Source organism: Bombina bombina, chromosome 8, assembly GCF_027579735.1.
Source record: "Bombina bombina isolate aBomBom1 chromosome 8, aBomBom1.pri, whole genome shotgun sequence".
In the NCBI taxonomy this organism is placed as follows: Eukaryota; Metazoa; Chordata; class Amphibia; order Anura; family Bombinatoridae; genus Bombina; species Bombina bombina.
In genome coordinates this window covers 340,951,851-340,964,654 of record NC_069506.1, presented here as the reverse complement: position 1 = coordinate 340,964,654, position 12,804 = coordinate 340,951,851, and the positions used below count along the sequence as shown (strand labels likewise).

The following is a 12,804-nucleotide window of genomic DNA, read 5'->3' as shown; positions in this document are numbered from 1 at the left end:
AAAAAGGTGCAGTAATTATGTTGTGTGACGGCCACAAAGGTGTGCGGTACATCTATACCTACAACGCCTGTAATACCAGCGGTAGTGAAAAAGAGCCATAACGATGCTTTTTCACTCATAGCGCACAACTTGTAATTTAGCTGAGTGTTAAGCGTTTGTCACAACAGACCAGGCAATAGTTACAAACTTTAAATAAGCAATGAGTAAAGCATGACACTTTCATAATGACAATAAAAGATAGATAATCCCTTTATTACTCATTCCCCAGTTTTGCATAACCAACACAGTTATATTAATACACTATTTACCTCTGTGATTACTTTGTATCTAAGCCTCTGCAGTCTGCCCCCTTATTTCAGTTCTTTTGACAGACTTGCATTTTAGCCAATCAGTGCCCTCTCATAAGTAACTCCATAGGCGTTAACACAATGTTATATATATGGCACACATGAACTAATGTCCTCTATCTGTGAAAAACTGTCAAATGCATTCAGATAAGAGGCGGCCTTGAAGGGCTTACAAATTGGCATATGATCCTACCTAGGTTTAGCTTTCAACTAAGAATATCAAGAGAACAAAGCAAATTTGATAATAAAAGTAAATTGGGAAATTGTTTAAAATGACATGCCCTATCTGAATCATGGAAGTTTAATTTTGACTAGACTGTCCCTTTAAATGAATTTGAGAAAAATAAATTATAAGATTAATGGATATAAGAAAGTCGTAAAACATATCTGAAAATTATTGATTTAGTAAATTCATTATTTGTAAACAATAAATATCTAATGAGGTTTAAAGATCTCCGGGTAGATATAAAGCAGGACAAGGACAAGTGAACAAGCAAACATAATACTAAAACAAATTATGTGCTGTAACCACAAAAGTAAAAAGACGTGTACATAGTCCCAACATGGTTCTTTAGGGCAAGTGTAACAGTCACATATAGAAAGAGTTTCTAAGAAACCTCTCTTTTGTCTGGGGACCCTACTATACAAGTTAATAGGCATATCACAAGCATCAAAACACTGAAAGATGCAAGAAAGGGCAACTCTATGGTGCAGTATAGCTTAAACAGTGAGACAAATGACACATATGGATAACTATTAATACTCATAAGTGGTTTGCACTAAAACAGTGCAAAATGTCGAAGGCTGGTATAGCTTGCAGTCTTACAGCTGACTGATAAACAGACTAATCTCGATAGATACATAAAAGGCAAAAGCGCTTATTCTTTCTTTTACAAGATATGGGATATTGTCTCCTGGTCAGCAGGAGGAGGCAAAGAGCACCACAGCAGAGCTGTATATATAGCTCCTCCCTTCCCTCCCACCCCAGTCATTCTCTTTGCCTGTGTTAGTGAAAGGAAGAGGTAAAGTGAGGTGTTAGTTTCGATTCTTCAATCAAGAGTTTATTATTTTTAAATGGTACCAGTGTGTGCTATTTTATTCAGGGCTAGAACTACAAGTTTCTCAGCAATGGGGGCTGGAAAGATTTTCATTCTTTCTGCGACTCCTATGCTGTCTGCTGCCCTCCTGATGGTCTTAACATATATTATCTAAGACCCTGTTTGTTCCCACAGATCTGCTGGAGATGATGGCAAGCACATCTTCATGAGGTGGGACGAGTTCATGCTGCGCTCAGCATTGAGGTATGTACAGTTGCTTGCTTCTGGGGAGACTGAGTAACTCAGAACAGGCTGGCATTTATTCCCTATACTGGGAAGGGGTAATCATTTGGCACTGGGTATAAACAATGGGCATGGGTCTACCCTATTTATAATGAAACTGAAATTCTGCGGTGCTATCAAGGGGCTATAGTTAATAATTAGACCGGTGGATAGCATAACAGAATATTTATTGAGCTTGACGCTTGGAGATTTTTTACCCTGGGGGTCTAACCTTATCTGTGACTATGTCTATGGCTTAGGTTTTGTGTTTAAAGGGCAAATTGGTGGTTCGTGGTACATTGCTTGTTTCTGACATGTTTAATCCCCATGCGGTACTCCGGGGGAAGTAAGTTTCCACCCACAATGGGCGGGTCTTAGCGTTTAGCGCGCTTAGCCGCGCAATTGATATCCGGATCCTGACACTTACGGCTGCATGGCTGGAGGCTCCGGTGTGGTCTAGGTTGGCTTGTGTCTGTAATCACCACAAGCGGTCTTAGGCGTACTGGCCACGGAGTGTTACTAAGTGACTCATTGGGGCAGGTAGGCGCCACAGAAGAGCTGTGGTGAAGTGCTAATTTTTGTCCCTATAACATCGTGCATGTTTTGAGTATTCATTTTTAAGGGAGACCCACTGAAAGTACATATAGTGTTCCCTTATTTTTGCATTGCTTTTACGGTGCAGTAAAATCTATACAGTTTAAATTTTAAAGACACAGTACACTAGTTCTTATTTTTTTGTTAGCAAAATTTTCTCAAAGTTCTTGTTTGCTAATTTTTATTGAAGTACCACGACCAATATTGCTCTTGCTTATTTTTTGTCATGGCTGACCTTCTGGAAAATGCATGTCCTATGTATTTAGATGCCATTGTGGAACCCCCTGTTACGCTTTGTCCCTCATGTACAGAGAGGGCTTTACAGTGTAAAGAGCACATTTTCTTTAATAAAGATATAATAAATGAATATTCTCAGACTGATGAGATTCAGGGTATGCCGCATCTTTCTCCCCAAGCGTCACAGCTTTTAATGCCTGCACAAATGACGCCATGTTCTTCAACGGCGTCTGCTTCTTTCACTCTGCAGGTATGGCTGTAGTTATGTCATCCACTCTTTCAGAAGTTCTATCTAAGTTGCCAGTGTTACAGGGCAAACCTAGTAGGAGGGAGGGCCAGGTGGTCCCGGCGACTTCTGATGATTTGATGACGATCTCCGATGTACCTTCCCAAGGCTCTGAAGTGGGGGGTAGGGAGGCTTTGTCTGAGGGGGAACTGTCTGATTCAGGAAGTGCATTGCCCCAGACAGATTCGGACATAATGTCTTTCAGGTTTAAGCTTGAACACCTCCGTCTGTTATTAAGGGAGGTTTTGATGACTTTAGACGACTGTGACTCTATTGTGGTCCCTCCAGAGAAATTGTGTAAGATGGACAAATACTTAGAAGTTCCTTCTTATTCTGACGTTTTTCTGGTTCCTAAGAGGTTTTCGGAAATTGTTACGCGGGAATGGTAAAGACCGAGTATTCCGTTCTCACCTTCCCCTAATTTTAAGAAAATGTACCCTATAGCTGACACTGTTCGGGACTCTTGGCAAATGATCTCTAAGGTGGAGGGAGCTATCTCTACCTGGCTAAGCGTACGACTATCCCTATTGAGGACAGTTGTGCTTTCAAAGACCCTATGGATAAAAAATTGGAGGGTCTTCTAAAAAAGCTATTTGTTCATCAAGGGTTTCTATTGCAACCGACGGCCTGCATTGTACCGGTCACAACTGCGGCTGCCTTTTGATTTTTGACGCCTTAGAGGAGTCTCTTAAGACTGAGACTTCTTTAGAGGAAATAATGGATATAATTAAGGCCCTTAAGCTGGCTAATTCTTTTGTTACGGATGCCGCCTTTCAGATCGCCAAGTTAGCTGCTAAGAATGCAGGATTTTACATTTTAGTGCGCAGAGCCTTATGATTAAAATCGTGGTCTGCGGATGTGTCCCCTAAATCCAAGCTTTTGGCTATTCCTTTCAAAGAAAAGACCCTGTTCGGGCCTGATTTGAAAGAGATAATTTCTGACATTACGGGAGGTAAGGGTCACCTCCTCCCTCAAGATAAAACATCTAAGCAGAGGGGACGAGAGAGTAATTTTCGTTCCTTTCATAATTTCAAAGGAGTCCCCCTTCCTCTTCCACTAGACAGGAAGGGACTTATCCTCAAGCCAAGTCCACCTGGAGACCCAACCAGGCTTGGAACAAGGATAAACAACCCAAGAAGCCCGCTGCTGCTCCCAAGACAGCATGAAGGGGTGGCCCCCGATCCGGGACCGGATCTAGTAAGGGGCAGACTTTCTCTCTTTGTCCAGGCTTGGATAAGAGATGTTCAGGATCCCTGGACACTAGAAATCATGTCTCAAGGGTATCAGTTGGAGCTCAAAAATTCCTTCCCAAGGGGAAGGTTTCTTCTTTCACGATTGTCTGTAGACCAGATAAAAAGAGAGGCGTTCTTATGATGTTTAAAAGACCTCTCCATTATGGGAGTAATTCGTCCCATTCCAAAACAGGAACAGGGGCAGTGGTTTTACTCAAATCTTTTTGTGGTTCCCAAAAAAAAAGGAATGTTCAGACCCATTTTAGATCTAAGAGTCTAAACAAATTTCTCAGAGTTCCATCCTTCAAGATAGATACTATTCGGAAAATTCTTCCATTGATCCAGGAGGGTCAATATATGACTACCGTGGACTTAAAGGATACATATCTTAATATTCCTATCCACAGAGATCATCACAAGTTCCTGAGGTTTGCCTTTCTGGACAAACATTTTCAGTTTGTGGCTCTTCCTTTCAGGCTGGCCACAGCACCCAGGATCTTCACAAAAGTTCTAGAGTCTCTGCTGGTGGTTCTCAGGCCGTGGGGGCATTGCAGTGGCGCCTTATCTGGATGATATTCTGATACAGGCATCGTCTTATCAGCTGACAAAGTCTCATACCGACATTGTTCTATCCTTTCTAAGGACTCATGGGTGGAAGGTGAATCTAGAAAAGAATTCACTAGTTCCACAGACAAGGGTTCCTTTCTTAGGAACTCTAATAGATTCTAGATCCATGAAAATCTTCTTGACGGCGGTCCGGAAGTTAAAGATTCTGAATACATGCTGATCCCTTCAGTTCAATCCTCGGCCATCAGTGGCTCAGTGCATGGAGGTAATTGGATTGATGGTGGCGGCATTGGACATCATTCCGTTTGCTCGTTTTAATCTCAGACCTCTACAACTGAGCATGCTCAGACAGTGGAATGGAGATTATGCAAATTCAGTCATGTAAGCCTGTTACTAGAATGATTTACCATAAGATTTGTCGTAAATATCTTTATTGGTGCGAATCCAAGGGTTACTCATGGAGTAAGATTAGGATTCCTAGGACTTTATCTTTTCTCCAAGAAGGATTGGAGAAAGGGTTATCAGCAAGTTCCTTAAAGGGACAGATTTCTGCTTTATCTATTTTGCTACACAAACGTCTGGCAGATATTCTGGATGTTCAATCTTTTTGTCAGGCTCTGACTAGAATCAGGCCTGTGTTTATTGCTCCTACGTGGAGTTTGAATTTAGTTCTTAAGGTTCTTCAAGGAGTTTCGTTTGAACCTATGCATTCCATAGATATTAAATTGTTATCTTGGAAGGTTTTATTTTTGGTTGCTATTTCTTCTGCTCGCAGAGTTTCTGAGCTTTCGGTTTTACAATGTGATTCTCCTTACCTTATTTTTCATTCCGATAAGTTAGTGTTATGTGCTAAACCGGGTTTTCTTCCTAAGGTTGTTTCCAACAAAAATATTAATCAGGAAATTATTTTTCCTTCCTTGTGTCCTAATCCTTATTCTAAGAAGGAGCGTTTGTTACATAACTTGGACGTGGTCCGTGCCCTGAAGATTTACTTGTAGGCGACTAAAGAATTCTGTCAATCATCTTCATTATTTGTTGTCTGTTCCGGAAAACGTAGGGGTCAGAAAGCTATGGATACCTCTCTCTCTTTCTGGCTGAAGAGTATCATTCGTTTGGCATATGAGACTGCTGGACAGCAGCCTCCTGAAAGAATTATGGCTCATTCTACTAGGGTTGTGGCTTCCTCATGGGCATTTAAAAATGATGCTTCTGTTGAACAGATTTGCAAGGCTGCAATTTGGTCGTCTCTTCACACTTTTTCCAAATGTTACAAATTTGAGCCTTTTGCCTCGTCCAAGGCTGTTTTTGGGAGAAAGGTTCTTCAAGCAGTTGTGCCTTCCATTTAGGTTCCTGTCTTGTCCCTCCCTTTTCATCCGTGTCCTATTGCTTTGGTATTGTATCCCATAAGTAAGGATGAAATCCGTTGGACTCATAATATCTTGTAAAAGAAAAGGAAATTTATGCTTACCTGATAAATTTATTTCTTTTACGATATGACGAGTCCACGGCCCACCCTGTTTTTCTAAGATAGGTGTTTATTTTTGTTAAACTTTAGTCACCTCTGCACCTTGTCTTTTCCTTTCTCTTCCTAACTTCAGTCAAATGACTGGAGTGGGAGGGAAGGGAGGAGCTATATTACAGCTCTGCTGTGGTGCTCTTTGCCTCCTCCTGCTGATCAGGAGGCGATATCCCATAAGTAATGATGAAATCCGTGGACACGTCATATCGTAAAAGAAATACATTTATCAGGTAAGCATAAATTTCCTTTTTGTACTATACTCACAAAATTGTTGCACCTAACAAAAAGGAAAGCAGGCAACCTACCCATCAGCGTTATAAGGAAAATCCATTCACTAATCCAATAAAATCGTCTGTAAAGATAAACAATCAATTTATCAAAAACAAATTGAAATATTCTTAAAATCACAAGCAACGTGTTTCTCAACTTTTCTAATTGCTTCCTCAGGCTTTAATCTTGAATATAACAAATATTAGATTGCTGTATAGCTAAAGCTAGTACGACACACAACAGAAGTGAAGACACCAAATATGCAAGCTAATAGGGTTCTAGAATTCCTGGAATGGAATCAACTGTTCTAGGCTATTTTTAAACTCCCTTAAACAATCTAGGATTAAATAATGTGCCATACAGAGAAAGACAACCTGTATGTGCTAGATTATGATATTTGAATAAATAATACTTTATTTATCTAAATCTAGCAAGTGCAATCCTTGTTTGGAATTTCTACTAATAATTTGACTTTGCACCCTGGTTGAAGACATACTGATATTGAAAAAATGAATATAAATGGTGGATGCGCCAACCTTCAAATGTTAGGTGCAAAAGACAAACTAAACAAAAAATCTCTGCAGATGAGGGTACATACAGTATACACCACTCCTCAGTGCCTGATATCAATACTAAAATACTAAATAGTGGATATATATGAGTGTAAATCTGCAAAAGTTAGTGATAAGGAAATAAAGTATGTACTACAATTTAAAATATATACTCAACAGTTAGACAAAAATAATGACAACTATAAACACTTATCCAAACATGAAGTGTAAAATAGTCCCAATCCAATCCAAGGCTACACCCCCTTAGATCCAAAAGCGAGCAGCAGTCTGCTTCTTCCAAATCTTGCAGGTCAACCAAGTCAGATCATCTAGAGGATATCAAAAAGAAGAAGAAGGCGCCACCATAGTGAACAATCAGTAGCTCAATCACGCATCCATGCAGATACTGTTATACTTACAAAGTTTAAAGCACTTGAGAAGTGCTACAAAGGATTCCTGGACTCTTAAAAGTCGTCCATATAACTTTTCCTTGTGTGCTGCAATCAACCAACTTATTCTGCAATAGTTCTATGGAGTATCACATGTGATCCTTACAGCTGACGACGGATCCCTGCAGCCCCAGTCCATAAAGGAGTTTGTGGATTGCAGCACACAAGGGAAAGTTATCTGGACAACTTTGTAGCACTTCTCAAGTGCTTGGAACTTTGTAGGTATAACAGTATCTGCGTAGATGCGTGATTGAGCTACTGATTGTGCACTATGGTGGTGCCTTCTTCTTCTTTTTGATATCCTCATATTGAAATCGAGAGTGCAGATACACAAGGAGGATCTATATATATATATATATATATATATATATATATATATATATATATATATATAAATATACACATTTATATGGGCAATATTAATATATTCATGTTGGGTTTAGGGATTTTGAATATACAGGGTTGGGTAAGTGCGCGAGTAAGGGTATAAACATAACAGACATTTTTTAGGGAGCAGTATTGTTTAATGGATAGCACAGGGAGTGCCATTAGCGTGCTCATTGTGCTTGTATTACAAGTGGAGAGTCAACTGCTGCATTCAAGTGCAATCCAAAACACTTAAAGACTGAAGAACACTATTATTTTTAATAGTATAGCACAGAACTACTTGAAGAAGTCAGCTACTTTATACATTTTTATAAATGTTTATATGTAATACTTCAATAACGCGCCTTAAGATTAATAATGTTCATATGCGCTAACACTTCCGCTTTAAGATCTAAATCATGGTCTTCATAAAAAGATAAAGTACTTATTATTATTAAATATATATTTCTCTATACATCTGGTACTATTCATGTAAAATACATATCTATATCTATCTATCTATCTATCTATCTATCTATCTATCTATATATATATATATATATATATATATATATATATAGGAATAGATATACAGGTATTGGTATACAGTATAAAGATATATAGAAATATGTATTTACAATAAAAGGACATTATCCTGTGAGTGAAGAACATTGAAATGTGACATATTTAGTACATATACAGTAAAACACAAAAATACATAAATATGTCTCTACACACATATTTACATATCTAGACATGTATATGTATATATCTCCATGTTAAAGTCCTTTGAATGCCTTTTTTTTTTCTTACACCTAAGGCCTCATATCTTTGAGCCCGTATAACGTTTTAATGCAATTTTAAAAAAAGAGTTTTTATCAGAGTGTTATGAGTGTAACTGTACTTTTAAATTTATTTTTGATGTTTTTTTGTGCCACTTTTTTGTTGCGTTTAACAGTTAATCAGAGCTGTGAAGTTGCGCTAACCCGACACTCGTTAAATATGATCACACTCCGGTTTACTTTCAACTCATAATATGTGCTCTACTTTTGACCTGCACAAACTGCAGCAATATACACCTTAGCGTTTGTGCGCAACAGTTAGCTCCACTCGTAATCTAACCCTTAGTAAGGTGATCACATTAACAGCATTGGTCACTGGGCCATTTTCAATATTCTTTACTAAAATCTATGCACACATTCTACATATTTTTATGTATTTTTACAAATCTATTATATGAATATAATAATGGCATATTGAGAATCTGCTGGGCCTGCTGAAAAAACAATACTTAATTTTTGTGGGTCACTCATTGATATTTGATCTACAGTAGGTAGCCAAATAAACCTCAAAATTGGCTCAGCACTGGGGTGAAAAAAATGCTTAGCTGCGAAAGGGTTAAAAGGACTTAAAACATAAATATTAAGTTGGAGCTGTAAAGTGCATAAGCAGCTTAAATAAAAATATTGTTTTAGTCTATTTTAATGGAGAAATCAGCAGCTTTATGTTCATTTTTGCAATCTTGAGTAAAGAAACGCTTCTATGCCTTTTCAATTTTCCAGGGGTCAGCTCATCTTATCAAGAACCGTGTAGGATTGGTATGGGCTTCCCCTACCCAAGTGGATTCTTTTTAAACAATCTCTGGAGACCTGTATTCTGCAACTTAACCATTTTTCCAGCTGAACAGATCAAAACTTGTCTAAAAGGCAAACTAATATATCTGATGGGAGACTCTACTCTGCGCCAGTGGTTCCTGAACTTAGCTCAGATTCTGAAAAGTATGTAGTAATGTTTTCTTGTCTTACATAGCAATGACAGTTGGTTATTACTATTTGTGTAATAGAAAAAAATATTCTATCATGAAAGAGACAGATTTATAAATGAGTATGATCAAGAAGTGCCTATCTACCAGTGACCAATGGGAGGGAGTACCACTCAGCCAATCAGCATTAGTACAGTATAGATACTTTATTAGTTTCATTCATTTAATATTACATTTAAACAGCTTTTACTTCCCATTTTTGGGCAGGAAAAAAAATAATACTATTGTTCTTTCATATGAAAGTACATGACTACAGAATCCAATTTATATATGGTGAATGCTAATTTTGCTTAAAGGGACAATACTTAAAGGGACATTACATTTAAAACTCCAGTTGCCATAAAGTGTTGAAATATTCATAAATAAACTTTTTAATGCACTTTTATTATTTATCTTGCGGTGTGTTTGCTTCACTAGAGAGGCTGAAGTGCATTCTGTGGAATACAGATCCTGCCCCTACTAAATACTACACAGTATTCAGATATAAACTAGCTCTTGCAAAAATCACCCAGTTAGCCAAAGCCTTGGAAATCAAGATAAACTACATTAAGGGGGCTTTTCAATTATAGTTTTTTTTTTCATATTTTAATGCAAATCCTTAGCATTACAGAGAATAATTTATAATGCATAAATAAAAAAAATACAAAAGTGGAATCAGCACAACCCTTTTTAGTCATGTATCAATTAGATCTAAAACATTTCAAGGTTTCTCTATATCTATTTATCTATTGCTGACATGCATCGTTCTCTAACAATAGGCTAACTGGTACAACTATAATGGCTACAAACCGAAAAGGACCTTTGTATGTTCTTTCATTTTATCACATATTACCAGTAAAATATCCCACTCTGATGGGATTCTATATACATCCTCTACAATTTGATAATTAATTCTCCAAACCTCTCAGCTTTTTTTTTAGATGTGGATGTGAGTTTGGCAATCATTTTTGTTAGTAAGGACAAAAGGAGACATATAATTAAGATGTTCTATATAATAAAATTATAAACAGTAACACTTGAACTTGTAATTCAACAAAATTAAAATTGCTGTAAAAATAGCAACCCTTAAAATATATTTAGATATGTACCAACAAGTAGGAATGTTTTTAAATGTAGTTACTTTTTTCCCATCAGGTCTCAAGAATTTGGATCTCCACAGATCTGGATTGGAATCAATGCTTCTAGCTATAGATATGGACCAGAACATCCGGTTGCAATGGAAAAAGCACAGTCACCCAATTGTAGCAAGTCATTTTTACTTGGTCAAAGATGATGCATACATTAGTGAGGAAATAGACCGTCTAGCTGGAGGTCCAGAAACTGTCATTGCCATTACACTGGGGCAACACTTCAGACCATTTCCCATCCTCCTTTTCATCAGGAGGGTGATAAGTGTACGCAGAGCTGTAGAACATCTATTGCTCCGCAGCCCAAAAACCAAGGTTATTATTAAGGCTGAGAATACTCGAGAAATAAGCACTAATGTAGAGAGGTTCAGTGACTTTTATGGGTTCCTCCAGTATATGATTGTAAAAGATCTCTTCCAGGATCTCAATGTTGGTGTTGTTGATGCCTGGGATATGACAATTGCTTCTAATTCAAACAATGTACATCCATCAGATAGTGTTGTCAGAAACCAGATCAATTTGCTCCTATCATACATTTGCTAATCTTAAATTTTGTCTTCTATTAATTACTGAACAGAAGTCCACAATATATTCTCAAAAAGGTAAACTAAGGAAAAATACAACAAAATAACTCTTTATATAGTTAGTACATGACATTTTTTAAACCATGTTGGTCTATACTACAGGAGTAAAGACAATTCTAGAAGTCATTCATATGCTATTTGCTAACCATATAGTGGAGAAAATAAATAAAAATACAAAAGTGTATTTATTAAAATCCTTGGGATTAGTTTACCACTTGTACTCAATGAAAAAATGATAATACTAAAGTTACATGTAGTGAAAGTGTTGTTGCCTGTGCAATGTCAGCAAATTCTTCTATGAATTTTGATGGATTGTGGATTATGGATTGTGGCACAATTTGTAATACTTTCTCACAAAAGTAATCTGTAATAATTTAAACTGTCCTGTATAATGCAACATTAGGTTTGCCTGAATTGTTTGCCAAGTACGTTAATTTAACTTGTGCCTTTAGTATTTAGAGTCAAACATGTTATATTAGCAGACAACTCTTTTTATGCCAATACATTCCTCTTGAACCTATGTACCCGTAAGAGTTTCTGAAACAATTTCCCCTGTAGTAGGTTTCTGGAGGATGATTGGTATTAATATTATGATTGAGGATAGATAACCCCCACTTACCTCACCAAACAGCTAATGAACTCCCCCAAGCTTCAGGAAGTGGTGATCTGCACCACCCTCTTTCCAACCTCCTGGGCACTCTCCCACATATGTATATGCCCCCCCACACACCTTATTCAAACCCCAAATGCTCTTCCATCATTCCTCACACCCAACCAGACATTAAAAGGCCAAGGTAATGCCAATATTTTCTCTATTTTAATTGGTTCAATATGATTACCATTTTACCTACTGAAGTGTAGTAAATTGTTTAAGTAGATCCTTTACCTTAATTGTATAATTTGAAATAAATGATTTTGCCTGTTGGAAATTCCACCTTTACTGCAAATTTGAATTCTGAATTAATGGGTACAGAAAAACTATTTGAACAAGATCCAGAAGATGAAATGACTGATGTTGTTGGGAGAGTTACAATGATCATTTGTAATTGTTATCTCAAACAGAGATTAGGATGGTTTATTAAATACTGCTTGAGCATTCACATCAACTAGTTAGGATTACAACTGTCAAAAATAACACCACTTACTATTTTGGTTAATGTCTTCAGTTGTAGTGGAATTTTTTTCTGAGGCATTTGAGGTCTAATTATGGTGGTGGTGGGAATGGCTTTTGCAACAGTTAGGATTTGTTTGTGTAGAGGGTAGAAGGTCATTTTGTGTACTTGTCTTAATGCACCTTCGGAATACGAAAGCCAGAACAGGATTTTATTAATTTTTACATATGTTTAAAAAATTACAGTTAGTGGTAAGCGATTGTTCAATAAATATTTTCTTTTAAATGTAATGAGTCCAAGAATGTTATTTATCTTAATACATATATAAGGAGCATAAAAGGAGGCTGAACTAGGATCTGTAAACACCTATAGTAAATAAAAGTATATTACTTTTGCAATAATGAGTTTGTTAACCTAGAGAG

General features: G+C 37.2%; 1 protein-coding gene across 1 annotated transcript in view; it reads left to right on the top strand.

Annotated features, from left to right (window-relative positions):
• The window catches only part of LOC128639048 (NXPE family member 1-like), a 35,051-nt gene extending 23,822 nt beyond the window's left edge, over nt 1-11,229 (top strand). Inside the window, exons 4-5 of the mRNA XM_053691189.1 lie at nt 9,307-9,515; nt 10,694-11,229. Coding sequence (XP_053547164.1) covers nt 9,307-9,515; nt 10,694-11,229 — 745 coding nt within the window. The remainder of the gene's footprint in view (nt 1-9,306; nt 9,516-10,693) is intronic.
• The last annotated feature ends 1,575 nt before the right edge of the window (nt 11,230-12,804 follow it).